This window comes from Balaenoptera borealis, assembly GCF_965194805.1.
Source record: "Balaenoptera borealis genome assembly, chromosome: 1".
Classification (NCBI taxonomy): domain Eukaryota; kingdom Metazoa; phylum Chordata; class Mammalia; order Artiodactyla; family Balaenopteridae; genus Balaenoptera; species Balaenoptera borealis.
In genome coordinates, this window is record NC_138860.1 from 177508877 (window position 1) to 177533806 (window position 24930).

Below are 24930 nucleotides of genomic sequence, written 5' to 3' on the forward strand. Positions count from 1 at the left end.
CGGATAGAGGCGGAGGTGCATTGTTAGATAGGGCGTGGGTAGGAAAGGTGCGTCAGAGGAGGAGTTGTTTTACCTGAGCATTAACTGTCAGAGAGTCAGCCTGTGACGTGTAGTCCAGGCAAAACCATAAGCCTAATGTGCTCAAGCAACAGAGTAAGTTGTATCTAGAGCAGCACTGCCCAATGGAACTTTCTGCAGTGATGGAGATGTTCTGTATCTACACCGTAGCCATTAGCCGCATTTGACTGTGGAGCATTTGAAATGTGGCTAGGGTGACTTGAGGAACTGAGTTTTTAATTCATTTTAATTCAAATAGCCATGTGTCACCTCTGGCTACCATAGTGGACAGCACTGGTCTAGAGAGAAGTTTCTTCCAAGGAGGGAAAGTGATAGTTGATGAGGGATCAAATTTTATCGGCCTTTATACATCATACCAAGGATCTGGGATCTTATTCTAAGCGTAGATGTAAGCCACTGGAGTTTCAAGGGAGGTCATGGTGTGATCTCATTTACGCTTTCAAAAAGTCACCCTGGCCATTGTGTTTGGAGTTGATAAGGGCATAACGGAAAGAAGGACGGCCAGTCTAGAGCCTCTTGCATTTTTTTATCTAAAGGGTAGGTGAAGTAGACAGATTTTGGTATAATTTGGGAGCAGGGGTGTTGCTGTGGATTGTTTTTGGAGCATTTTCACTATATTAGGAATGGCTCTTAGGTAGATCCTGACCCACATCTCTGGACATCTCACTAATTTGGTTCCAGGGTTTTGGGAATTAAAGACAAAATAGAATGTGTTTTATTTGATGATAGTTACCAAACACATTATTTTAGAAGAGTAACTTACAAATTATGCTCTAATGGTCTAGGGTTTTGCTTCACAAGTTGAATTAAGGCCTCATTTCCTAGTTTGCTGAGAAAATGAAGTTGAGTAAAAATGTCTCAGTTTTTCCCCTAGAATCTTCTTATATCTTTTGTACCTATTAGTGCATGTATATATTGGTATCTAGTACAAAATAGTATCCAATTTAGGTAAAGTTTTATTATTATTATTTTTTAGTTTGATAGCAGTATTTCATCCATCCTTCATTTTCTCAGTCTCAAGGAGCATTGGGACTCCTGTCTGAACTTGAAAAGGCTTGACGATCAGTGTACTAGGGAAAATGTAGAGCAATTTTGAACTTCTACAAAATAACATCATTGTAAAATCTGATAACTGTTCTGCAGAGACTGCTTACATTTATGGCGAACACATTAAATACAAGAATAAATCACAGGATAAGAACTAACATGTTAAAAGAGCACAGAAAAGAGAGAGAGCCCTTGAGTCTTGATCCTCTATCTGGTCTCTTACCCCACCATTGAAAAAGGTGTGCCTCCTCTTGATAAAGGTGGCCAGTCAAAGCCCCACAGCCGGTTAAGAATCTGCCTGCCAATGCAGGGGACACGGGTTTGAGCCCTGGTCTGGGAAGATCCCACATGCTGCAGAGCAACTAAGCCCGTGTGCCACAACTCCTGAGCCCACGTGCCACAACTACTGAAGCCCACGCGCCTAGAGCCTGTTCTCCACAACAAAGAGAAGCCACCACAATGAGAAGCCCACGCACTGCAACAAAGCGTAGCCCCCGTTCGCCACAACTAGAGAAAGCCCGCGTGCAGCAACGAAGACCCAACACAGCCAAAGATAGATAAATAAATGTATTAAAAAAAAAAAATTTAAAAAGCCCCACAGCCTCCATAGCTCGCCTTCCTAGGGTCTGACCTACTTTTCTCTCTTTTCCTGGCACATTCAGGTGATGAAGGATTCAGCTCCAGAGCTAAATGTGAGTAGTTCTGAAACAGAGGAGGATAAGGAAGAAGCTAAACCGGATGGAGAAAAAGATCCAGATTTTAATCAAGTATGTGTTGAAGCTGCTCTTCATTGTTACACCTTTTGCTGTTCTGAGAGCAGTCACTCTAAGCTCTTGGACATCTCTGCGTAGCCTATGTAGGATGTTGGTTCTCAGGACCCCTTTTTTCCCGCTTTCCTGCATTGGGTAGCATGCTGTAGCTGTCCTGATTTCTCATGAAAAGCCATGGACTACATTACTCCAGAATTAATATGTGCTATTAAGCTAGAAAGGCTAAAATACACTGAAATGATTCAGTTTTTTACCTGGAAAGAAAACTTAAACTAACCCATATCTTGGTTTGTTGCTTAATCATGGAATCTTTATGTATGAACAAATTATTAAACTCAGATTCCCTGACTACAGGGAAAACACACAGTAGCCTTTATAATATTGGAGTTTATAGAAAAGACTTTCGGGTCTCTAACGTGTTAGGCAAATGACTAGAATCAGCATTAGTCTGTCATTTTTCTTCTATTAAAATTACCTATTTTCTGTGTATTCTGTTATGATATTTCTACCCCCTCTTATTTGGTTGCTTGATTATATTCTGCATGTTCACAGTGATATTGGAGAAAAATGTCAAGAACAGGAAATAATGTGGGAATATGTTTGGTTGATACATGATGTAGATAAGTTTAGCTTCTCAAAAAGTCAGACCATTATACACCAGGATATTCTAGATTTACCTTAAATTCATGGAATTTCTACTCTAATTAGAGTTTAGCTTTAATTAACTAATTAGAGATATTTGTGTTCTTTCTTTTCTGCTAAAAAATAGTGTAGTTGGATTACGGTTAGCACCCTCCCTGAAGGAATAAAAGTGATAAAATGACCATCTGTTGTATCTGTTACAGAGCAGAGATTATCTGGGTTTCTTGGCCTCTCTGTGTATATATACTGATACAGTTATTTCATTTTCAACTGTGATTAAGAAAGTCTGAAAAGCACTCTTGACTTGAATCTTGGTCTCCCTGAAGTAAATGTTACTTGTAGTTTCCCAACTGGCATAAAGAGATATGTCAGCATTTGTTGACTTTAAAACACCTGTGGAAGAACAAAGTCAGGCACTTTCGCGCAGCCACTCCTACCAAATTTGTGTTTCAATCCCTCAGCATTGGAGGGCCCCCTTGTCCCAGTGCTAACCAAATCCATACAGTTTATAGGGATGTAGGTTTTCAGTTTTGTGGGGATATTTTCCTATAATAAATAATGCCCTCATTAAAATATATGTACATGTATGCCTTCTGTTCCTTGGGATGGTTTTTGAGATTATTGAGTTAAGTAATATGTCTCTTGAATAGGAGTTTGCAAACATAACAAACCTTGTTTGTTGTCGACTTGTTTTATGTTCCCATCTCCTCTACAGTCCATTTTTCAAGTCAGATCTACAAGCTAGTGTATTTGCTTTTTCAGTTGATATATTTAAAATAGAAGTGTTTGTGTCCATCTTGATTTAGGACTCCATTCTCTTTCATTTGCTCGGCCGGCAGTACCATGTTAGTTTATTGGTAGTTTATTTATTAGTGGGAGTATGGTTTAATAATCAGTTGGGAATCGCTATTCTGGTAAACTTTGTAAATAAGTTTGTAAAGCTAGATATATATCTGTGTTCTTACTGTCCTTATTTCTGTCATTTCAAACTTTACTTTTCAGCCTAAGTTATTTAGAAAACTTTTTAAAACGTTTTCAAGTGATTTAGATTTTTGGGAAACTTTAACTTTTTTAATGTCTAGTTTTACCTATTGTTGTCATACCCCCAGCAATTTTTAAATTGCCATTCTGTTCCTCAGCTGCAGATGACAACAGATTTCACTTTTATAAATACGATAGAGAATATTTGTTGGGGAACATTGTTTTTTATGACATAATTATTTTTTGTACTTTGAATTTTCTTCTGTCTTCCTTCTCATTGTTGTATACTCTAGAATGTTTTAAACATTTTTGTCTTGCAAAAAAGGTGTAACCTTCCTTTTTGAAAAGAGTAGTTGGTCCCAGAAGAATGTCAAGAGTTTTCAGAATGTCGGCCTCCTCAAATCTTTTCTTTGTAATACGTTGCACTATCTCAATACAAAGCTTACCTGTAGTTGTTGTTTTAAATCCCTGTAATATAAAATGATGCATTTCTATTTGTCCTTAATGGAAATGAACAAATCCCCTTTCCTCTTTTCTCTAAGCTAGATCAACCCACTTCCTTTGACTTTGACCTTATCTACAATTTAGGTTAATAATGTACCCAGTATTGGATATTACGTAGGTAATTGAAAGCCTTCTAAAACCAGTGGACTGCTTTTTGTCAGATAAGTTGGATTTAAATTCTATGGATTTAAAAAAAAAAAATTCTGGGAAAGGCTTTTAGACCCATGAAAAAATATATCTTGCTTAATGCTCAGGGCTTTGTTATTTGGTTTGTTTTATATTTTAAAGTAAAATTTTAGGTTGTTGTAGATATTTTCCCTTATATTCCTAATTGTGAAATTTAGGTCCAATTTCACCTTTAATAGTTGAGATTGAGAAAAATGTGTCATGAATTTTTTTTTTTTTAACTCCCACGTTGTTTCTTATGTTAGAATCACCTGTGTGCCTCTTGAGACGCACAGCTAGAGCTGAACCTGGCGTTGTGCAGCACCTAGCCAGTGGCCTATCACCCTGAACAAATGCTCTTCTGTTTACCCCCTGATCCTCTCTGCTTTGTAGATCTCTGGAGCTCCATTGATGATGCATATGTGGCATCTGTGTCCATAATGACCCCTAAACCGCTCTGATTATGCACACCTGACACTCAGTGACAACTGTGGAAACCAGAGCCAGAACCTGGGGGTTACCTCATCCAGATTTAATTAAACCAGGGGAAAATATTATTGTAAAAATCTTGTTTCATTCATTCCCTGTCCTGGTTAGCAGAAGAATCTTGACTGTTAACCTCTTGATGAGGCATTTATTGGAGTATTGTAGAAAGATACTTGGTTCTCGTCTATTTTTTTCTTAAGACTAGTACAATATATATTATATACCCATATGTATGCCTGTACTTTTTGCTGAACCATCTTTAGGTAAATTGTGCACATCATGGCATTCCACCTCCAAGTTCTTAAACCAGCTTATCTGTAAAGACAGTGTCCTGTTTACCCAACCTCAGATTTCTTCACCTATCTCAAATGTGTCTGAAGCAATTTTCCCTCCTCAAACCAGCATACAATTAAGATATGCATTGTTTTGTATCAGATTGTTATCCAGAACAGTTATCCTGCCTCTGCACCCCTTTCTTTCCTTTTTGACACTGACTGGATTAAATTTAATAATCTTAAAATTTTTTCAGTTTATCATAATTGTGTCTTTCTAAGGTCAAACTTATTTTGCTTTTAAATTTCCTTTTTATAATACATACATTTTAAAATCCTGGAGCTTATATGCAGTTAGAAGTGTATTTTACTTATTGTTTAATTTTTTCAATTTTGTCTGAGCCTACTAAGAACCTCCAGCGAGTTCCTATTCACTGTTGATATTGAATTTCAAATGGTTAACAGTCTGATAAATAAATAGCTTTTGCTTGCCTGATGAACTTTATGAGCACGGGTCACAGTGTGGGTAATTTCAGTGCTTTCTTTTTTTTCGGATCTTTATTATAGAGCAACGGAGGAACAAAGCGGCAAAAGATATCCCATCAAAATTATATAGCCTACCAAAAGCAAGTTATTCGGCGGAGTATGCGACATAGAAAAGTTCGTGGTGAAAAAGCTCTTCTTGTTTCTGCTAATCAAACATTAAAAGAATTGAAAATTCAGGTGAGGGAAATATAGCATTTGTTTAATTATGTTCTGAACTTGGAGGACCTTCACGAGTTTCTGCTTTGCACCTAAGTATTAGGCCATTGAGAGAGGGCTTTTTTGAGTTTAGAATAATGCTTGCAGGGTCACCAAATTAAAATAACTCTTTCTTTAGAAAGAGTTTCAAAATTTTCAAAATTAGCCAAGAATCTTTCTGTGAAGATGAAAAGTATTTTGAGGATTCTGAAAACTTGAGCAGGTTCTGAGTAGCTTTCCAATAATAATGAGAAATGTTGAGAGCCATTTAATTTGTTACGTGTTGAGGTTGTTCTTTTTTTTTTAAAATAGCTACTTTATTTATTTATTTATTTTTGGCTGTGTTGGGTCTTCGTTTCGTGCGAGGGCTTTCTCTAGTTGCGGCAAGCGGGGGCCACTCTTCATCGCGGTGCGGGGGCCGCTCTTCATTGCGGTGCGCGGGCCTTTCACTATCGCGGCCCCTCCCGTTGCGGGGCACAGGCTCCAGACGCACAGGCTCTGTAGTTGTGGCTCACGGGCCCAGTTGCTCCGCGGCATGTGGGATCTTCCCAGACCAGGGCTCGAACCCATGTCCCCTGCATTAGCAGGCAGATTCTCAACCACTGCGCCACCAGGGAAGCCCGAGGTTGTTCTTTTTGAAGGTTCATTTTAGATCGTTCCCACTCTATCCCACCCACCCCCTCCATTGCTTTTGCACATCAACGCAGTGGATGCATTATGAAAATGCCTCATGATATTGTTGTTTCTTGGTAGCAATACTAAAGTACTATAAATGAGCATGCCAATGGTACATCTCAAAACCCAGGAAAAAGAGGCTGATAAATTCAAGATGTACATGAAAAAAAATCTGGCCCCTTATCTATTTTAGTCACTGATACAGATCCCAAAAGTTGACCAAATTTCCCTCTTTGCTACTTTCATGTGGCATGGTTTACTGGTTATGCATTTTTCCTTGTTGCTAATATTTATCATTGTAATTGAGGAAAAAGTATAGGCTTCCTTTGAGGGTGTTATGTGTTCCAGATTGTCCCGGGAACAGTATTTCCCTTGGTTGAACCCATGGCTCTGAAAATAAATGTGTTGGCATAATATCTTTACTCTGTTATTGTAGCTTTTACATCTGAGAAAGCTTGTTTCTATCACCGGCTTTCTGCCTGTCAGTGGTAAACCTCGAACATTCAAAACCTTTAAATTACAAAAAGAGCCCCTGTGGATAAAGACATTTTCAAAGCCTGTGCTGCTTTTTATTGTGGACTACCCTTTTTAAAGAATAAATCAAAAGTCAGCAGAAATAACCTCTATCTATGTGCATGTTACCTGCACAAATGAGTTGCTAGAAGGCGGCAGCTATTCACAGGAAACCCCCCAAATGTGCTCTCCTTGGATGGCTCCTTTGCCGTGTCCCTCCTCTCATCTCCCATCCTTGCTTCGAGGACCACTGTGATCTAAACAGTCAAAAGAAAGGGCAGTGAAGTGTAATTTCCCTTCACTGATCCGTGGTGGTAGCTTTGAAAGCTCCCACTAGACGGGACCTTTTTGCCCAGCAACCTGAGAACTGTTAGAGCTTGTGGTGGGCATGCGTGTGATCCTCAGCCAGTGGTGGTGGGTGACTTTTTAAGCGTGTAGTGCATTTTTTTTTATGTTTCATGGAGCCTGTCCTCTAGGGTATACTACATTTCCAAGTTAATAGGATGGCAACTACACCCATTTATAGTTGCTTAATTCATCCACCTATGAGGCCATAAAGTACAATTTATCCATCTCCTTTCTGAGAATATGCTTGGTCTTAATTGTCTTAAGAATTGCTTAATTGTCTCATTCCATTTTCCCAAAGAGAGGTTTTGAGTGGGTAGTATTGCTTGCTTTAGAAAGGAGGAAATTTTCCTTGTTTCATTTTCCTTATTTCCTTATTGCATTTCCTTATTTCAGCCACACACTCACACCCCCATGGCAAGCAGCATGGAGCCGCTCACCTTGTAGGAACGGAGTTTTCATTGTTCCTTTTATGCCCCACAGATCAACAATGCTGCACCCGCTTGTTAAACAGACCTGTAGAATGTTAATTCTTCTGAAGCATTCTCCTAGCATTTATGGTTTATGAATTATTATTATACAGGGCACAGGCCTCCATGCCTTTGGCCTGTTCCCTCATTCTGAAATACCGTTTTCTCCTCACTAGTAAGCACTGTTCATCTTTCACAACATCTTTTCTGCAAAACCTGTCTTGGCCTTCAGTTACACAGCTAACTGCTCCTTTCTATGTGCTCCGCTAGGAGCAATGTGTACTTTCTGCCACCATCTTCACGGTTTGGTTTTGTCCTCTGCACCTCTCCGGGGTGGGATTATTCACTTTTATATTTCCAGTACCTAGCACAGTAGTCAACACATGGTGTAATAAATCTTCATGAGTTGTTGAATGAATTGAAATGTCCTTGTCTGTGCGCTCAAAATATAAAAGTATGAGCCTCCACCCCTCAGTGATGGAACTCGTGTCTAGAGGTATTTGCGGTTGGTCCAATGTTGTGTGGTGGTGCGAAGACCCTGTGCATCCCACTTAGGCGTGTGAACTAGCATTCCTACAGTCATGCAGCTGTGACATTGCCCACATTAAGTTGGTATCAGACACTTCCTCTGTAACTGTGCTTTCTTCTTCATGGGTCATATTTACTAACTGGGGCTGTTGCCTCTGCCTGATGCCCGTGTGCTGGACTGCCTTCGGTAGAACTGTCCCGTCAGTACTTCTCACGTACCAGAAATAGGCTCATTGCTTCATAGACAGATCATTGATGATGTCAGTGCACCGTAGCTACAGATCCCTGTTTAATCAGTCTCTGCTTGCTTCTGAGGGCCTGATGTCCCTTTGAGAAGTCCAATTACGAATCTGGCCTAACAGTTAGGGAGGAGGCCAGTGTTGTTATCCTGTTGTTATTTTCCTGTGCACTGTTATTAAAATCACTTTTCTGGTCACGGTCTTCCCAGCTGGAAAGCTCTAGGGCCCAATTATATACACAGTTGGTTCAGGGCTGCTTGTTTTGTCTTTCCAGATTTTTCAAAGAGTAGAGGAATAGAGTGCATAAAAGGGTAGAAAGATTTCCCTGTCACATGGCTATTGGTGTAATGAGATACATGTAATGGAACATATTCAAGGAGTATGGAAGTCGGTTATGCAGCATAATAAAATGAATACTCTAGAATACACCCAAGTGAAGAATTAGAATGTATCATTGAAGGGTACCTATGTGTGCCTCTCTGAGCCCAACTCCTCCTTACTTCGCACTGGTATTTACTCCCTGGACGTGATAAAAAATTTTCCTGAATTTGAAAACAATGTTTAAGTATTATGCACAATAGTCTTTCTGAATGTATTCAATTTTTAAGACTTGGCTAGAACTGGGCTGGAGTATATGGCCCCTACCCTTAAGAAATTCATATTCTGGTCCCTAGAGGCAAGATTCGGTCTAAGAATATGTGACAGGGCCCAATGGCTGAATTTTGTAGTCCTGGCTGCTCACTAAGGGGATCAAAACGAGAAGAGTCCAGATAGCCTTCTGGTTAATTTAGAGATGGTCTTATGAAAGAATTTGGAATTGACTTGGTTATTAAAACGATGTGGAACCTGGGCATGATAGGGGTGACAGTGACGGCCTTGCTCAAGCCTTATTACCCGAGGAGCTGTCAGCCCAGCCCCACCTTCTGCTGCTTTGTTTTCTCCGCACCCCGACCCGTGGAGAGGTTGTCAGATGCGGAAGACAAGGTCCTGTGGGTATAATTGTCTCCTAATTCTCTATCAGGCCTCCTAAGAATGTTCTCAGATGTATTGGGATTAGAGTCTCAATAGGAATTTAGCAAGCGAGCTGACTGTAAACTGTTGTATCTTTTGTATTCTGAAGTCTTTTATTTCACCCTCAGAATCTATGCATTATTTCTTCAAATAGGGTATAAGTCTCAGTATTTTGCTTTATACAAACTTTGTTTCTTTTATATTGGCACAGATCATGCATGCATTTTCAGTTGCTCCTTTTGACCAGAATCTGTCAATTGATGGAAAGATTTTAAGTGATGACTGTGCCACCCTCGGAACCCTTGGCGTCATTCCTGAATCTGTCATTTTGTTAAAGGTAGGTAACAGCTCTTTACCTGAGGAATTCTAGGGATTCTCATGTGTAAACTGTGTGCAGTGGTGGTTACAGTTACCTCAGGTTCTCAGCAGGGTGTGGTAAGAAGCTTCTGCTGTGAGTTTTGCTGGCCTCTACATTCTCCATCTCTGGGTGAGCCATGAGAGACTTAGAGGAGGTCACAACATCATTGGGTCTTGTGGGGTTTTAATAATTCTTGTTTAAAATAATCTAGATTTAACCTCCTCCCTAACTTTTGGATCAGCGAATTACTTAACCGTATTTCTACTATTAAAGCATCTCCACCTTTCCTCATAAGTACAGGAAACAGACATAAGACACAAGGCTTGGCCACAATAGTCAAAATACTTTTGGTTGGCTTCATGGGATTCTTGTCCAGGGTGTGGAAATTGGCTTTGGGGAGAACGGATTTAGGAGAGGTAGGTGTGTTTTAGAAAGTAGGGGCTTCTGAAACTTTGTCACAGAAGAAGAATCATTGAACCAGCCTCTTTAGCCCAATCCTGCCCTCCCTCAGGGCCTGATTTTGTCACTTTCCTTTGCCTCTTTTGTTTCTTTGTGGCTAGAAGCATGCCCCCTGCATGATGTGCTAGAATATTTTTCAGGTTTTGAACTGTAAATATATTTTTCATACCGTAGAGCCTCAATTGTGATCAGATAAAGTTAGGCCCTGGAAATGGTCATGGAGACGCATATCTACCCCTACACACACACACACACACACACACACACACACACACACACACACACACACACACACACACACACACACACACACACACACACACACACACACACACACACACACACACACACACACACACACACACACACACACACACACACGTTAGGCCCTGGAAATGGTCATGGAGACGCATATCTACCCCTACACACACACACACACACACACACACCCCCCTCATCCTGCTACCTACCCCCTTCCTGTTTGCTTTTCTTGGAACTGTAGGTTCTGTGGAATTATTTTGAAAGCCTGTTTGGTTTGCTGAATCCTATGGACGCCGTCTGAAATCCTAGAAACAGCCTGTGCAGTTAAAGCGTTTGTACTTCACATGGGCAACTAGAGTCCATATTGGTCATTGTCCTCTTGGCCCTTGCAGCTAATCCCACCGCAAGCTCAGACTCAGTGCTGGCTTCTGCCTTAAAAAGGACATGGGTATTTTTTTCTTGATGTTGAGGAGGGATGAAAATGTATTTTTAACCTAATTGGCATTTTTAGAGGACCATTCTGACTTGATTTCTGCCAACTCACGCTGTCATCACTGGCACCTTAAGTCATATCAATTAGATCAGTGTTTAGTAACCTCAGGGTATCTGAACCTTTCTGCATCTAAAGGTATTTGAGGAGCAGGAAAACAGTGCCACATCCAGTGTGCAGTCTGTGCGGTTATCAGGGTATTGAGTCTAGACCCACCATTGACAAGGCATCCTTTGTTAATCCTGGACATTGCCAGCTCTGGCTTGAACCCTGTTTTCCACTGGACAGTGTTTGTACTTGTGTCTTGGAGCAACACACTGGTGGGCTCGGGACCAGACTTCCGTGTGAGGTGGATGCGACGTTATCCTCCTCCTGGCTTCCACTCCCTTGTGGTTTTGAATTGTCTTCATTTGTTTTCTAGGCTGATGAACCAATAGCAGATTATGCTGCAATGGATGATGTCATGCAAGGTAAAGACTAACTTGTTTTGGGAATTTGCTGAGGAACTTGTTAAAGGAAGGTGGGATTATAGTTATTGATGCTTTAGTCTACAATGCTTTTACTTTTAAACTTGAACAAAGCTTCTACATGTTAAGGTAGAATCTTACATTATTGCTCTGAAAAGATCATAGTAAGAATGATACCTATGAAAATTTAGAAAGTGGAGAAAACAGTACTAATTAATTAATTTACCATAGGAAACAAATAAGTGTAAGCCTGCTGGTGAAAGAGGTCAACAAAAAGCAAAGCTAATTCAAATTGCAGAGCCTCAGACAGGTACACAGGAATTGGATGCCCTAGGTGCCTTTGAACGTAAGAGTGGGGTCTAAACCTAAAGGCAGGTTGGAAGCTGTATAAGAAGTAGTTAGACAGCTCACTACCTTGCAGATCCTCACAGCCCTTCCCTCATGTCACTGCCTCTTCTCAACCTGTAGAGTTTGTTTCAGCTCTTTGAAGAAATTAACCTAGAAAGGTGATAATGAGGCCCATTACCTACCAAACAGGGAGACCACCCACCAGCTCTTTGTTCAAATACTGGCAGCTCGAGGGAAGGGATGATCCTCTGGGGAAACGGGCAATTCAAGAAAACAACCTACAAATATTTTTAGGAAGTGGTTTGTCTCCCAGGTACCCTTGGGTGAAGCCCACCACTGCCCACCGGACAGTTTTTAGGCATCTTTTTAGTGCCTCACACTTAAATAGGTGGAAATGGACAACTAGAGAGCACCAGACAGTTGAGCAAAGAGCATGAAACCAAAAGACGTCAATCAACAGACTGAAAAAAAAGGAGCCCAGGGAAAATAGACAACACAGGAAGCATAAGAAAGCTTAAAAATTAACTATAAACAATACGAGAGAAAGAGCAAATAGTCTATGTGTAAGGAACATTCAGAGAACAGAAAATAATTCATGAAAATAAAAAATGGGTGCACCAAGGGCCTTGTACAGTAAAGTACAAATCTAGGGATAAGACCCTAAAAGCATCTAGAGGTATAGAAGGAAAAACCAGACACATTCACAGGATGAAGAGTCAGAAAGACAAACTAATGGACCAGTGCCCACAAGATTCTGAGGAAAAGTGAGTTTGAATCTAGAATTCTGTAACTAGACAGACTTTATTTTAACGTCACACTTGATGGCTCTTTGAATGTAAGGCCTCAAATTTCTCTCACACACCATTTGCCGAGATACTCTGGGAGGGTGTGCTCTGTTAAATGAGAGAGTAAATCAAGAAAGAAGTCAACAGTGGAACCCAAAAACAGGGATCCAACATAGGAATAGATGCCCTAGAAGCTGGTGAGGGGGAAATTCCAGGACGGAAGCTCTGCAGCAGCTGTTGAGCACACCCGATGCAGATTGGAGCAGTGGGATGCAGGCTTTGGCACAGGATGTCCCCTGGGAAGAGTGGAAGTGATAGATGACTGTCTTGAGGTTTACAGCTCTTTCAGAGTTTACACTTGAATTGGAGATAGTACAGAGAAAATGAAACACATAAATAATGCAGCAGTTACCAACCCCAGAAAGACACAGTCATACCAGACAGGAACTCTAACCAAGGTACACCAGGGAGGTCAACTGTGAGCAGTATTACGGAATACAAAATAATGTGAACATTGGAGATTAGCTTAACAAAAACTGTCACTGTGTCAGGACAGTGGTATGTACTTCCCGGGCAGGTGGTATGTAAGAGGTGGTAGAAGAACTAAATTTTTATCTTTCACTGAAATTATTAGATAGTATCTAAAATTATGAATTAGCAATATAAGCATGTTATTTAGAAATAACAGAGGTTAAATACCAGAAGTGGCTGCAAGGGCTGAAAGTGGTTCCTTCTAGAGTGTGGGAATGGGAGGGGGAGGGGGAGAGAGGGCGATGGCCACATGGTTTTCTCCGGCCCCCTCCCCCCATCATGCAAAATGCTGGCTCCAGTTACAACCCTTGTTCTCCCAGTATTTGTCTTTTGAGTGATGCATATGTATTGCTCTGATAGAAATAAAGAGAAAGATTTTCATTTGATTATTATCTATAACTTCAAAGGTAATGTTTATAGGTGAATAAGGTAATTAAAAGTTATTTTAAACTTTTCGTCTTTAGGCATTGAAGTGAACTTATTACTGTCGGTAGTGACAATCTTTTCAATTTGGAATTCTGTTTTTTTCCTTCCAGTGTGTATGCCAGAAGAAGGGTTTAAAGGTAAGTTACATTTGTCACATTTTGTTCATGAATGTCAGAGTCATACTGTAATTTTCTATTAAAGTGAAGCCTATGATTTGATTTTAAAATTTAATTCCATCTGAGTCTCATGACTGAAATTAATTTTAGTTAAATGCATTTTTTATTCAAGCGTCTTCATTATCTGTATCAGCACTCAGGCCTCAGGGCCTCAAATAGGGCCTGTGTGTTAGACGTATCTACTGCCAGATGTCCATTCTGCTTTTTCTTTCTCATTTCGGGGGGAAGTTGGGGAATTAGCTAGTGGCATTTTGATTTTTATACTTAACCTTTTCAAGTTCCTCCTGTCAGTCCCATCTTAGAGCAAAACAGTTTGTATGTAACTGATAAGAATTAGAGGAGAAGAATTTGCCGAATTATATTAGGTTCAGTGAAAAGGTATCATTGATCTATTTAGAATTAGGCATTTCTTGGATTATTACTTTAAATGGATAAACGGCAGTGCCTCCTACTACATCTTGGCCACTATAGTTGTGCACATAGTCGCATCCAGACCTTTGATATTTACAGATTTAACTGTTGCCAGTTTGATTCTTTGTGGCCTAGTCCAGAGATCCATGACAGATTGCAACTTTGCCCAAGAATGAGGTTGAATCGAATACCAGGGGTTCTTTGCTAAAGCGAACAAGTGAGCCAAGCTACTGGCCTAAATAAAGCCTCCCTCTCAGTGCGGCTTTTTGTCTACACGTTCCCACTACACAGAAACTCCTGATGTGGTTAAAACAAAACAAACAAAGCAAAAAATTTCTTTATGAAAAATGGCCATCAAATGAAAGCATCAGTAAAATCTGATTCACTTGTGTGAAGATAACTAATAGGAGCCGCGTGGCTTTCAACAGGAATGTGCTTTAGCCGAAAACCTGGAGTCTGTTGATATTTTTTCTTATCCTTCAACGTCAAAAGGCTTCTGCGCTCATTTATTAAGTTGGATATTCCCTGTTGGTGATGCGTTCTTGGCAGATGGAATATATGAACTCTTACCTTGCAGTTCACAACTGTACCTCCACATGTGTTTCTTTTCCCAGGTACTGGTCTTCTTGGACATTAATCTTTTTGAACATTTGCTGACTGCTAAGAAATGACCAGAAAGGAAGAGGAGTTTGACATGTTAGGGCATTACAGAAAAAGTGGATTTAAGAATTAAACCATTACATGACTCCTCCGCAAGGCAGAAAACCATTCAAAAGTGACTGTCCCCAAATGCCTTATGTCAAAGCAGATTGCACTGAAGGCCATCAGACTTGAAGGAAATGTTTCAAATTTTATATTTAAGGGGGGTGGGGGGGGGAATGGGCAAGTAAAGACTGAAGAAGTTTAGTAGCAGTATCAGTAAATCATGTTTACATATGAGATTTATAGGCACGGGAGGGAATAAAGTTCTGTTATATTTCCTTGCTTGAGTTTCATACCAGATGCATTGGTCCATAAAGGATTTGTATCACAGGAGATGGGACAACATTCTGCTCTGAACTAAAAGTAATTCTTTAGAGACATAACCTGCTTACCAATACCTGTCTTTGATTCATATTTTACTTTCAATAAAGCATGAAAGTGAAGAACTTGCCGTAATTGTGGAAAAGTGTCTTCAGATTAGATTCCTCTCCGTGTCGGCTCCAGTGCACCCGCCTCACATCCTGCCCGCTGGTCTCTGACTTAGTGCTGGGAAAGGAGGGTGCACCTGCGTGTCTCCTGCAGTGAGCCAAGGGATTGTGTCTCACTTTTGTCTTCAAAGGCTTTTTACTTCCACGCATTTCAGAAAGGATGGCGAACGTATTACATGTCATAGCATCCTCCAGTTTTGCTATTATTAAAAAGTGGGAAATCAAATACACCTTGCACTTTTGAGAAGTCTGACCACCTTTTCTGAAGAGTAAAATGGCCTGAAATACATTTGGAAAATAACACGGGTTTTTATATAAAATTTCTTCTTCCCATCCTCCAAGTCCGCCATTTCTTGGATCTCACTTCTCTTTTTTTGAAAGCATTCTTCCGAAACATCCAGAAAGGATCTTTTAGATCACATTGTTCAAAAATGGAAAAAAATGTGTGCATGGAGTGTGCCACGTCATCCAGCTCAGGATTGCTGGTTAGCAACACATGACCAAAGCAGTATTCGTTAGAATATTGAAGGATTTTCAAATGGAATTAAGACTGGAGTTTGTTTCACTGTTTCCTCTGAGTACATATGTACAAGTTTGCGGCCGAGATGCTGACTCAGGCGTCTCTCTTGCTAACACTTTATTTAGCCCTGGGTTTTGCTGGTTTTTTTTTTTTTTTTTTTTTTACCCCCTCCCTTTTCTGAACATTTAAACTGAAATACCGGATGGGGGTGTCAGGTTTCAATTGAGGACCAGTGACCTTGGCAGCATCCCCTTTGAATAGATCTTTTTATCAGAGTAATGATGGCTTTTTGGTAAAATTACAACTTCTTACCTGAGTTTCCCCTCTGTGTTTGCAGTGTCTTCAGTCTGTACCTCCTGGGGAGGCAGGGGGTGTTTAATGAGTCTGTGTGGGAGAATGCACCGCACACAGGACCCTCACGACCCATCCTAGGAACCTGTGGGCCCCACCCTCAGGTCGGCAAAGGGAAGGGAAGGACTTGAGGTCCAGGTCATGAGCTAATCCTCATTTTTAGATCCCAACACCCGCCCCCCAATGAACCTGAACATAAAATAATAACATGCCAAGCAACTACTACTTTCCCAGGGTAAAGACTTGTGTGCAAGTTCACTTAGTACTTGATGCAGCTGCTTCCTCCTCCCTGTAAACAAGCTGTTTTGTCCAGAGAAGGTTCTTTCTGGGGATTGACATAAACATGTCAGTAGTCACCCAGAAATCTGATGTATTTCCCCAGTTTGCTGTTAATAACTGTTTTAAAATGTGTTACTTGGAGTCTTTTTTTTCCTCATGCAGTGGTACAAAATAACAGCCTGTGGTAGGTCTTTCAGGCTGATGACCCAGTACTGGCTCCCTTATTGATCTGCACAGGTGGTGGGAGCGGGGTGGGCCCTGTGTGAGCAGGTGATGCTCCAGCAGTTTTCTGTCTCCCGCCCCCACGACTTAACCGTGTGCTCCCAGCCCCGCACTGCTCAGAGTGATGTCTGTGGCCCCACAGTACCAGCAGCATTGCGAAGCTGTATTAGAAATGCAGGTTTTCAGGCCTGAGACCCACTAAATCTGCATGTGCAAGCCGCCCCTGTTGAGAAGCCTTGGGCTGGGCCCTCTCCCGCCCACAGTCGGCAGAGTTACACAGTCATGAGTACGTGTATTTAGTGGCCCTCACCACTTTGTACAGGGAAAACAGGTACAACATGTAACCTAAAATCAGTTCTTGCCTTGTCTGTATTAATAGATGGAGATTAATTGTCTCCTTGACTATGACCACACTAAGGTGCAGAGACTCTTTCCGTCAGGTTTCTTATGCATGTGGTTTTGTTTTTGTTCTTGTTTTTTAAAGACAGTCTTCTGTGGAAGGTAAAATGAAGCTTGAAGTCACCCCTGCCCCCCATCCCCATTGTACTTCTGTCCATTCCTCAATCCCAATCTGATGTGTACAACATGCCATTCTGCTACAAGTTGTTGCCGTCACCTCAAATATAGGTCGCCGTTTGGATGTCTTCGTTCCTTGGGGGGAATAAGTATCTGTGTATTAATGAACTTTATTGTGTAGAATTACAGTTACCATTCTGCCCAATTTCAAAGAAATGTATGTCCCTTTGTTTCTGTGGCATCATAATCCAGAGCGAATTTTTTTATTACTTTAAATGTCGATTTGGTTGGTCTGTGTGGTCATGGGCTTCTTGATCAGACCCTGGTTAATACTTGAAGTGAATGCTAGGATTGAATAACCTGTTTTAAACACCCAAAGGGTGATTTATCTCTGTCTGAACAAACTGCTAAGGTGAAATGAGCACTGAAGCCTGGCTTTCCTGTTATAGAATCGCGCAGGAGTGTCACATCCTTTCTCTCTGGCATTTGGATGTTCAGCTTGTTCAGTGTTACAGGGGACTGTGAATAGAGTTCAGTCTCATGAACAACCAGCATTTTCATTTTAAGGAGATTCTCACCCCTTTGCCAATGGCCCGTGCATCCCCACCCCAGGTGCAGGGTTTTGTCACGAACTGTATTTCTGATTCTGAAAGCTAGCCATTTACCACCCCCAAAATCCAGGCAATGCATAGATACCAATATTGGCTGGGGATTTGATTATCAACATGAGTGGAATCCTTTATTCATTAAAATACAGATTACAGACATTTGTAAAATGGTAACACTTTGCTTCACATACTTCACTGAGCAACAGCTTTGTGTCGAGTCCTGAGGGCCAAGTCTAGTAGGGAGACTTGGTGGCGCAGTGGTTAAGAATCTGCCTGCCAATGCAGGGGACATGGGTTCGAGCCCTGGTCTGGGAAGATCCCACATGCCACGGAGCAACTAAGCCCGTGCGCCACAACTACTGAGCCTGCGCGCCACAACTACTGAAGCCCACGCGCCTAGAGCCCGTGCTCTGCAACAAGAGAAGCCACTGCAATGAGAAGCCTGTGCACCGCAACGAAGAGTAGTCCCCGCTCGCCGCAACTAGAGGAAGCCCACGCACAGCAACGAAGACCCAACATAGCCCCCCCCCCAAAAAAAAAAGAGTCTAGTAGAGAGACGTAGAAAACAACGCCTCCATCTCATACATCCCAAACATTTGTGGGTTTTTCTCAAATCTGGCTTTTGAGTTAATTGGGCTGAGGAGTCTGCTGGCTGTTCAGATAGCACATACTTGTGTAGGCGAGTGTTGAAAGGGCTAGTCTGAGAAGTTGGGTCACCTGTGTTACAGATAATCTCACCATTTACCTTTAACTAAGCAAAGTTGCTTAGCTTTGCTTTGTCTTGGTTTCCAAATTATCTCTTCGAACAGAGCAGTATTTGCTGCTTTGTTCACCCTCCCACACTGAGGATCATGCAGTAATAAACACCGTTGGGGTAAAATACTTCGTGATTCTTTGTAATTAGACTTTAGCCTTTGTAAGGAAATGCTGTGGAATCTTTCCCGCAAGTCTTCAAAAAGAGGTCTTGTAACTGCATAGCCAAGCTGCCTGGAACCCCCTCCCTGAGAACTTCAGGACATACGTTACGCTGGAAGCCGTTGGAGTTAAAATGATGGCTGGACAGGTGTGTTTGATTATTCTGTTATATAAGTGTTTCCTCTTGGCCCATAAGGAAAGTGAAGCTAATGGCCAAACAGTAAGGTTCCTTGATTCTATGTTTATTTGCAGGGTCATGTTGAAAGGAATTTGAAACACGTTTGGAATGCATGTTGAAGATTTATGTCTTTGTGATAGGCAGGTTTTGCCCCAGAGGGGCAGCTTCCAGTGTTTTGATTGTCATTGCCAAGAACATCAGGAACAGGTGCCCTGAGCCTCAGAGCCCGGGCTGTGCAGGCACCAGGCAAAGCAGAAGACTGCGGCCAGTGCTTCAGGCTACTTTCTGATCTGAGAATCGTGTTTTATATTCTTTATTTACCTCTTGAGATTTAGTGAATAATATTTTTCAAGAGTAGGGTACATGGAACAGGTATTTCTTGTGCTTCTGGGAACTTCCCCAACAGATAAGCCACAGGACCCGCTTTATCACATGACTGCCGTGTACTGCCAACCATATCACATTCAGCACTTTAAAAAAATGCATATGTTTCAGGCAAGTTGGTGACATTTGTTCATACGGTAAGAGTTAGGTATCTTTGCTGAGCCTCTTAGGTTTTGGGAAGAGGTTGCAGAATTGATCTTGTGCATCAAGTCATCTTTGTAACTTGCCAGGAGTTGTCTGGCCTTTTCTTTATTATTATTATTATTTATTTATTTATTATTTTTGGCTGTGTTGGGTCTTCATTGCTGCACGTGGGCTTTCTCTAGTTGCGGCGAGCGGGGGCCACTCTTCGTTGCAGCGTGTGGGCTTCTCATTGCGGTGGCTTCTCTTGTTGCGGAGCATGGGCTCTAGGCTTCAGTAGTTGTGGCTCACGGGCTCTAGAGCGCAGGCTCGGTAGTTGTGGCACACGGGCTTAGCTGCTCCGCGGCATGTGGGATCTTCCCGGACTAGGGCCCGAACCTGTGTCCCCTGCATTGGCAGGCGGATTCCCAACCACTGCGCCACCAGGGAAGCCCAGTCTGGCCTTTTCTAGGTGACATTGTTCTGCCTTTAGAATTGGGACCTGCACCAGCTCATTACTGGACTAAGCCCTGGCTGTGTCTCCCCAAGCAGAGGCAAGACCACGTTTCCTGAAGACAGTGTATCCTGCTGCCAAACGGGCTCCGTCCACGGGCACCAGTGACGCAGTGGCTCCTCTTGTGCCGTGTGTTCACACTTTGCCATTCATGAGGCTGTCTGAATTCCCCCTGAAGTTAGTTCTGAGAGCTTGTCCAACATAATTACTGTATTGGTCTCAAACAGAGGGCATCATCTGTTCTCCCCCAACATGTTTAAAGGGGAAAAACCAAAAAGACCTGCTTTCAAGGATTTGGCTGGGACTGCGTAGGCCAGGGCCTTTGAAGTGAAATTGCTCTTGGTCAGGGAGGGGACCAGCCTCATAACAGCAGCTGGAATGGCAGCTTGAATTCCAGATCTGCGTTAGTGCTGCCAGGCGAGGCAGGCCCTGGGCCACAGGAAGTGGGGGACACACCCCAAGGAAGCCAGAAGGCCTGGGCAGCGGCTGCCTGGGTTGAAATGTTGCCGGCTGGCACATGGGCCTCTGCAAGCTTGGATCTTGGTCTCCCCTCCCCCCATTCTGTGGCGTATTTGTAACGGAGAGAACACTAAACTTTTACCAGCTCTTTTTATGGTCCTGGATAAGTGTGTTCCCCTTTGTGCCTCAGTGTTCGCTCTAAAGGGAAGTTGGGTGTAGAAATTGTTGAGCAGGAGTTAGGTGGAAGGAGGCAGTGGGGCCTCATCTCTTCACCCCTACCGCCACCCACTACCTCAAAGTCCAGGGAGTGCGTTTGGGAAATTGCCCGACTGGACCACCTCTAAGGACTCTTGTTTTATATGTGAGACATTTCTTTGATTGGTTTATGTTTGGAGTTTTTGCTGCATCTCCTGTCCCATCTGTAGCGTGCACTGGCTCTGGGTGAAGGAGGAGACTGTCGAGAATTCTGGAACTAGAGTGAATTACTTATTTTTGTCTTAACTGGGAGCCAGAGTTAGGGCTGTGCTGGATCTTATGTCTGCATTTATTTTATTTTATTTTTTTAAATTTATTTATTTTTGGCTGCGTTGGGTCTTTGCTGTGTGCGGGCTTTCTCTGGTAGCGGTGAGTGGGGGCTACTCTTCGTTGCGGTGCACGGGCTTCTCACTGCAGTGGCTTCTGTTGCGGAGCACGGGCTCTAGGCGCACGGGCTTCAGTAGTTGTGGCGCACGGGCTTCAGTAGTTGCGGCGCGCGGGCTTAGTTGCTCCGCGGCATGTGGGATCTTCCTGGGCCAGGGCTCGAACCCATGTCCCCTGCATTGGCAGGCAGATTCTTAACCACTGCGCCACCAGGGAAGCACCTTACGTCCGCGTTTAAAACCACTCCAAATCCCAGAAAATGAATCAACCTAATTAGTGCTGGACTGGTCTAGCTCCCTGAGGGCAGGGTCTCTGGCCATCTTATTCATCCTGTATCCTGCAGTGTGTCACATATGTTCTCAGCAAGGAAAAACCGGATGAACACTTCAGGACCCGCTGGAAGCTCTTGTCCAGCAACAGCAAGATCCCTGGGAGAGAGTTTTCTATTACTTCGGTATGACCAGTGCTGTCCCCACCTTTAGGCTTGTCTCCTTTGTCCTCAAAATGGGGATTTCCTAGCTGTGTTCACAGTTGTGATCCAAGAGTGGGTCCCCCCAGGGTGGCATCCTCTCTGCTGTGTGTCCGGCATCAGCATGGCAGCCCACCGAGACACTGAGGCCTCAGAACCTTTCTTGACGGATGTGCCCTGGAGCTGACTCTCAGTCCTCATCGGTCTTGTTCTCACTGGAGCGGAACTTTCTTCCAGCCATCCCTGCAGCCCACCCTCCTCCTCTTCACCAGCCCCTCCTAGACCTGACTCAGTGTTCTGCGGACAACACACCTTGGGGGCCCACCACTTTGGGGTCTTCTCCCTCTGCCTTTCCCACTGGGCAGTTCCCATCCCTATCTTTCTGGTCTGGCCAGGCAGGGAAGGGTGGGAGAGAGTAATTTCCATTCCCAGTTTTGGACTCCCTCGTGCATGATTCCAAGTTTACAGCTGTGCCACCCACGTTTTTACTCTCCAGCCTTCTTAGATGTCAGATTTTTTGAAGCCAGCTTTCATTTTTCAGCAGTGGGGAGGGAGGGCAGGGTCGCAATGTATTAAGTGTTTGGAAAAGAAAAGGCTTGTGCCCAGAGGCAGCCATGCGTGAGCGGTCAGTCTTGAGTGGTTTGGATTGAAATAGGGCAGGGAAAGCGAAGCTCCGGGGCCTTCATTCAACCTTCCCTTTAATACCCAGGCTCCATGCCAGGCTCTGTGCCCAGCCCCCTACGGCACGTGCCGGCTGCCGTCTCCCCAGGGCCCCTGAGAGTCTCAGCATGCTGCCCCCCAGGACACAGGAGAGATTATAAGCCCCTTGCACTGAGGTTTTCTGTAAAGAGGAAAGTGCTGTAATTGAAGAGCTCCTTGGTTAATAAAGAAGAAATAGAGGCCTGGCACAGAAGAGCCTTCGTTTTTTGACCTACTCGGCCAGGATTGGGTACATTCAGTCCCTCGGTGCCCATAGGACCACAGGCCCTTGGAGACCTTGGAGTCTGCTGGTCCAGACCACGAAAGATCACAGCTGCAACTCCTCACTTAGTTTCTTTCCACACCTCCTCTGCCTCCATCGGGCCCCTTGCTGTGGCTCACGTGAGGCACTTTGGCTTCACTCCGGAGTCCAGTCTGGAATGGTACCACCAGCAGTGCTTTCCTGGCCAGAGCTGGAAGCCCAGGGTCTCCGTCTCACAGCATGGAGGGGAAGAGGGGTTTTTGGGCGAGTAGTTGGAGAAGATGAAGAGGCACCGGAATTTTGATGGGAACTGAATTCAAGGATCCATCTGGCCCAGTTCACAAAAAAGACAGAGGATGGGAGGAGATGTAGTGCTTCAGAGAACCTTGGAGTTTGTGTGCCCGTCCCGAGATGTGTGAGCCCAGCCTTGCTGTAGGCAGGTTAGGCCAGTGCATGCTGCCCTGGAAGGGCCTTAGGTTTTCAACCAGTGTTTCCCAAATACGATTTTACTTCACCAAGCATCTCTCAGGACCGGTGTCCTGTACAACATACCAGTCTGGGGCAGTTGCTGCACTATGAAATCCCTTCTGCACCATCCCCAGAAGTACCTTGTCTCATTCAACTTCTTCCCTCTTAACTACAGCTTTGAACCAAACTATAAAGCCCTGGTGCATCCTGAGAAGGATGAGGCTCAGGCCTGATGCTTAGGCAGGAAATCAAACGCCCCCCCGGGGTGGGGGGGGCCCAGAGTGAGTAGGTGCTGCTCTCGGAGCCCCTGCAGTTTTCTTTCTTCTTCCCTGAAGGCCTTGTTCTGCCAGCACTATTCAAAATGTTATCTGTGGCCCCAGAGCACCGGCAATGCTGTGAAGCTGTATTAGAAATGCAGAAGCCCAGGCCCCAGACCCACTGAATCTGGATCAGGCCACTCCTGTGCTCTTAGAAGTTTGAGAAGCCCTGGGCTGGGAACTCTTTCCCACCCATGGCTGGGGCGTGCCTGCGGAAGAGACACAGAAGGACTGGAAAGAATGCGTGCCCCATCCCTACATCCCCTCTGCCTTTTCACATTTTCAGGAGATGGGATGAGGGTGAGGAATGGCCTGCTACTCCCCCTTAATTCTAATCTCGGTTGAGGTGAGAGCCTTGGTGGGGAAACATGGCCCTGGTCCCAACCCCTGTGGGACTGAAAACTCAGGCTTGAAAGGCTCAGATTGTCCAGAGGCTGATAGAAGCATTGCTGAAGGCCTCAGGTCTTTTCCTTAATGAAATGAATCCCCATGGCTGGGAAGATAGAGGGGGGAATGGGGACCGTGGAAGTGACGGTCCCTTGGTAAGGACACAGCAGGTGCTCAACAAATATGGTGAGTAAATGAATACAAGTCTTGAATCTTCCTTAAATCTTGTCTGTGAAGTGGGCCTATTGGACTCACTGACCTTGGAGGGTAGACGAGATGGAGGTTTTTCTCTACCCCTTTTGCAACCTCAGTTTCTCCAGTTATTAGAGCGAGGGCGTGAGATCCAGAGGTGTAAAGATCGCCTCTAAAATCAGCATTCTGTGTGACGCAGGCCTACCAACCACAGCCTCACCCATGGTCCCCGACAGCTCTGGCCTTGTAGGCACACTGCCTGTTTCCTCTGTTCATCTAGGGTGGTTGCTCCTTGGAGGGGAGTCCAGTGGGGAGAGGGGCCCAGGAGCCGCCCAAGAGTCCACGGCATTGCTGCTGCTCACTTGATTGTGACCTTGGGCAAGTCTCTTCCCCTCTCTGGGCCTCAGAGGTCAGGTTAAGGTGATGTCTGAGGCCCCTTCGTGCCTGGATTTTCACTCTTGCCCTCACCCCCCCCTTTCTCCTGCAGCCTTCCCTCTACTTCTCCTTTCGAGCGTGGCCTGAGGTTCGCCACCCCCGTTCCCCGGTTAGGTTGGGAGTAGGAAGAGAGCTACCTAGTCCTGGGAGGATGTCGGAGAGCCGCTAAACGGCTGCGGGGCCACCGCGCGGCCGCTGCCAGGAGGCACGCGAAGCGCCCGGGCGCGTAGGACATGCCGCGGGGGCACAGCTTCCTCATCCAGCTAAACCTGGCCGCCTTCTCCTTCCTCCCCGCCCCTGCAGACTCGCGGGCCTAGGGCGTGTCCCCCACTTTCCCGTCGACCCCACTTGTCGCAGAAGTTGCCCCTCTCCCCTTGGAGCAGGGACTGTCGGCTGGACCGCTGGGTCCTCGCCCGGCCCTGCCAGTTTAGCCGTGTAACCTTGAGCCGGTCCTTGCCCTCTCCAGTTCTCAGTTACCCGACCTGTAAAATGGGGCGCAGAGCGCCCGCCTCCGGGACCTGCTGTGGCGGGCGGCCGCGTGGGGGCCTCCGCCGAGCCCGCGGCTCCAGCTCTGGCTCCGCAGTGGGGGGGGGGGGGGGAGCGCGCCGGGAAGGAGGCTCCGCGGTC

The 24930-nt window shown here is 44.2% G+C and overlaps 1 protein-coding gene across 8 annotated transcripts in view; it reads left to right on the forward strand.

Moving 5' to 3' along the window:
* The window catches only part of USP48 (ubiquitin specific peptidase 48), a 66300-nt gene extending 50968 nt beyond the window's left edge, over positions 1 to 15332 (forward strand). For 6 of the 8 annotated variants that reach the window (XM_082404271.1, XM_082404269.1, XM_082404274.1 and 3 more), the window contains 6 exons: positions 1788 to 1892; positions 5513 to 5668; positions 9679 to 9804; positions 11457 to 11505; positions 13703 to 13729; positions 14794 to 15332. In XM_082404271.1, coding sequence (XP_082260397.1) covers positions 1788 to 1892; positions 5513 to 5668; positions 9679 to 9804; positions 11457 to 11505; positions 13703 to 13729; positions 14794 to 14816 — 486 coding nt within the window. In that variant the 3' untranslated portion in view covers positions 14817 to 15332. Of the gene's footprint in view, positions 1 to 1787; positions 1893 to 5512; positions 5669 to 9678; positions 9805 to 11456; positions 11506 to 13702; positions 13824 to 14440; positions 14772 to 14793 lie in introns of those variants that run through there. The other 2 variants (XM_082404270.1, XM_082404272.1) reach the window with 2 other exon arrangements.
* The last annotated feature ends 9598 nt before the right edge of the window (positions 15333 to 24930 follow it).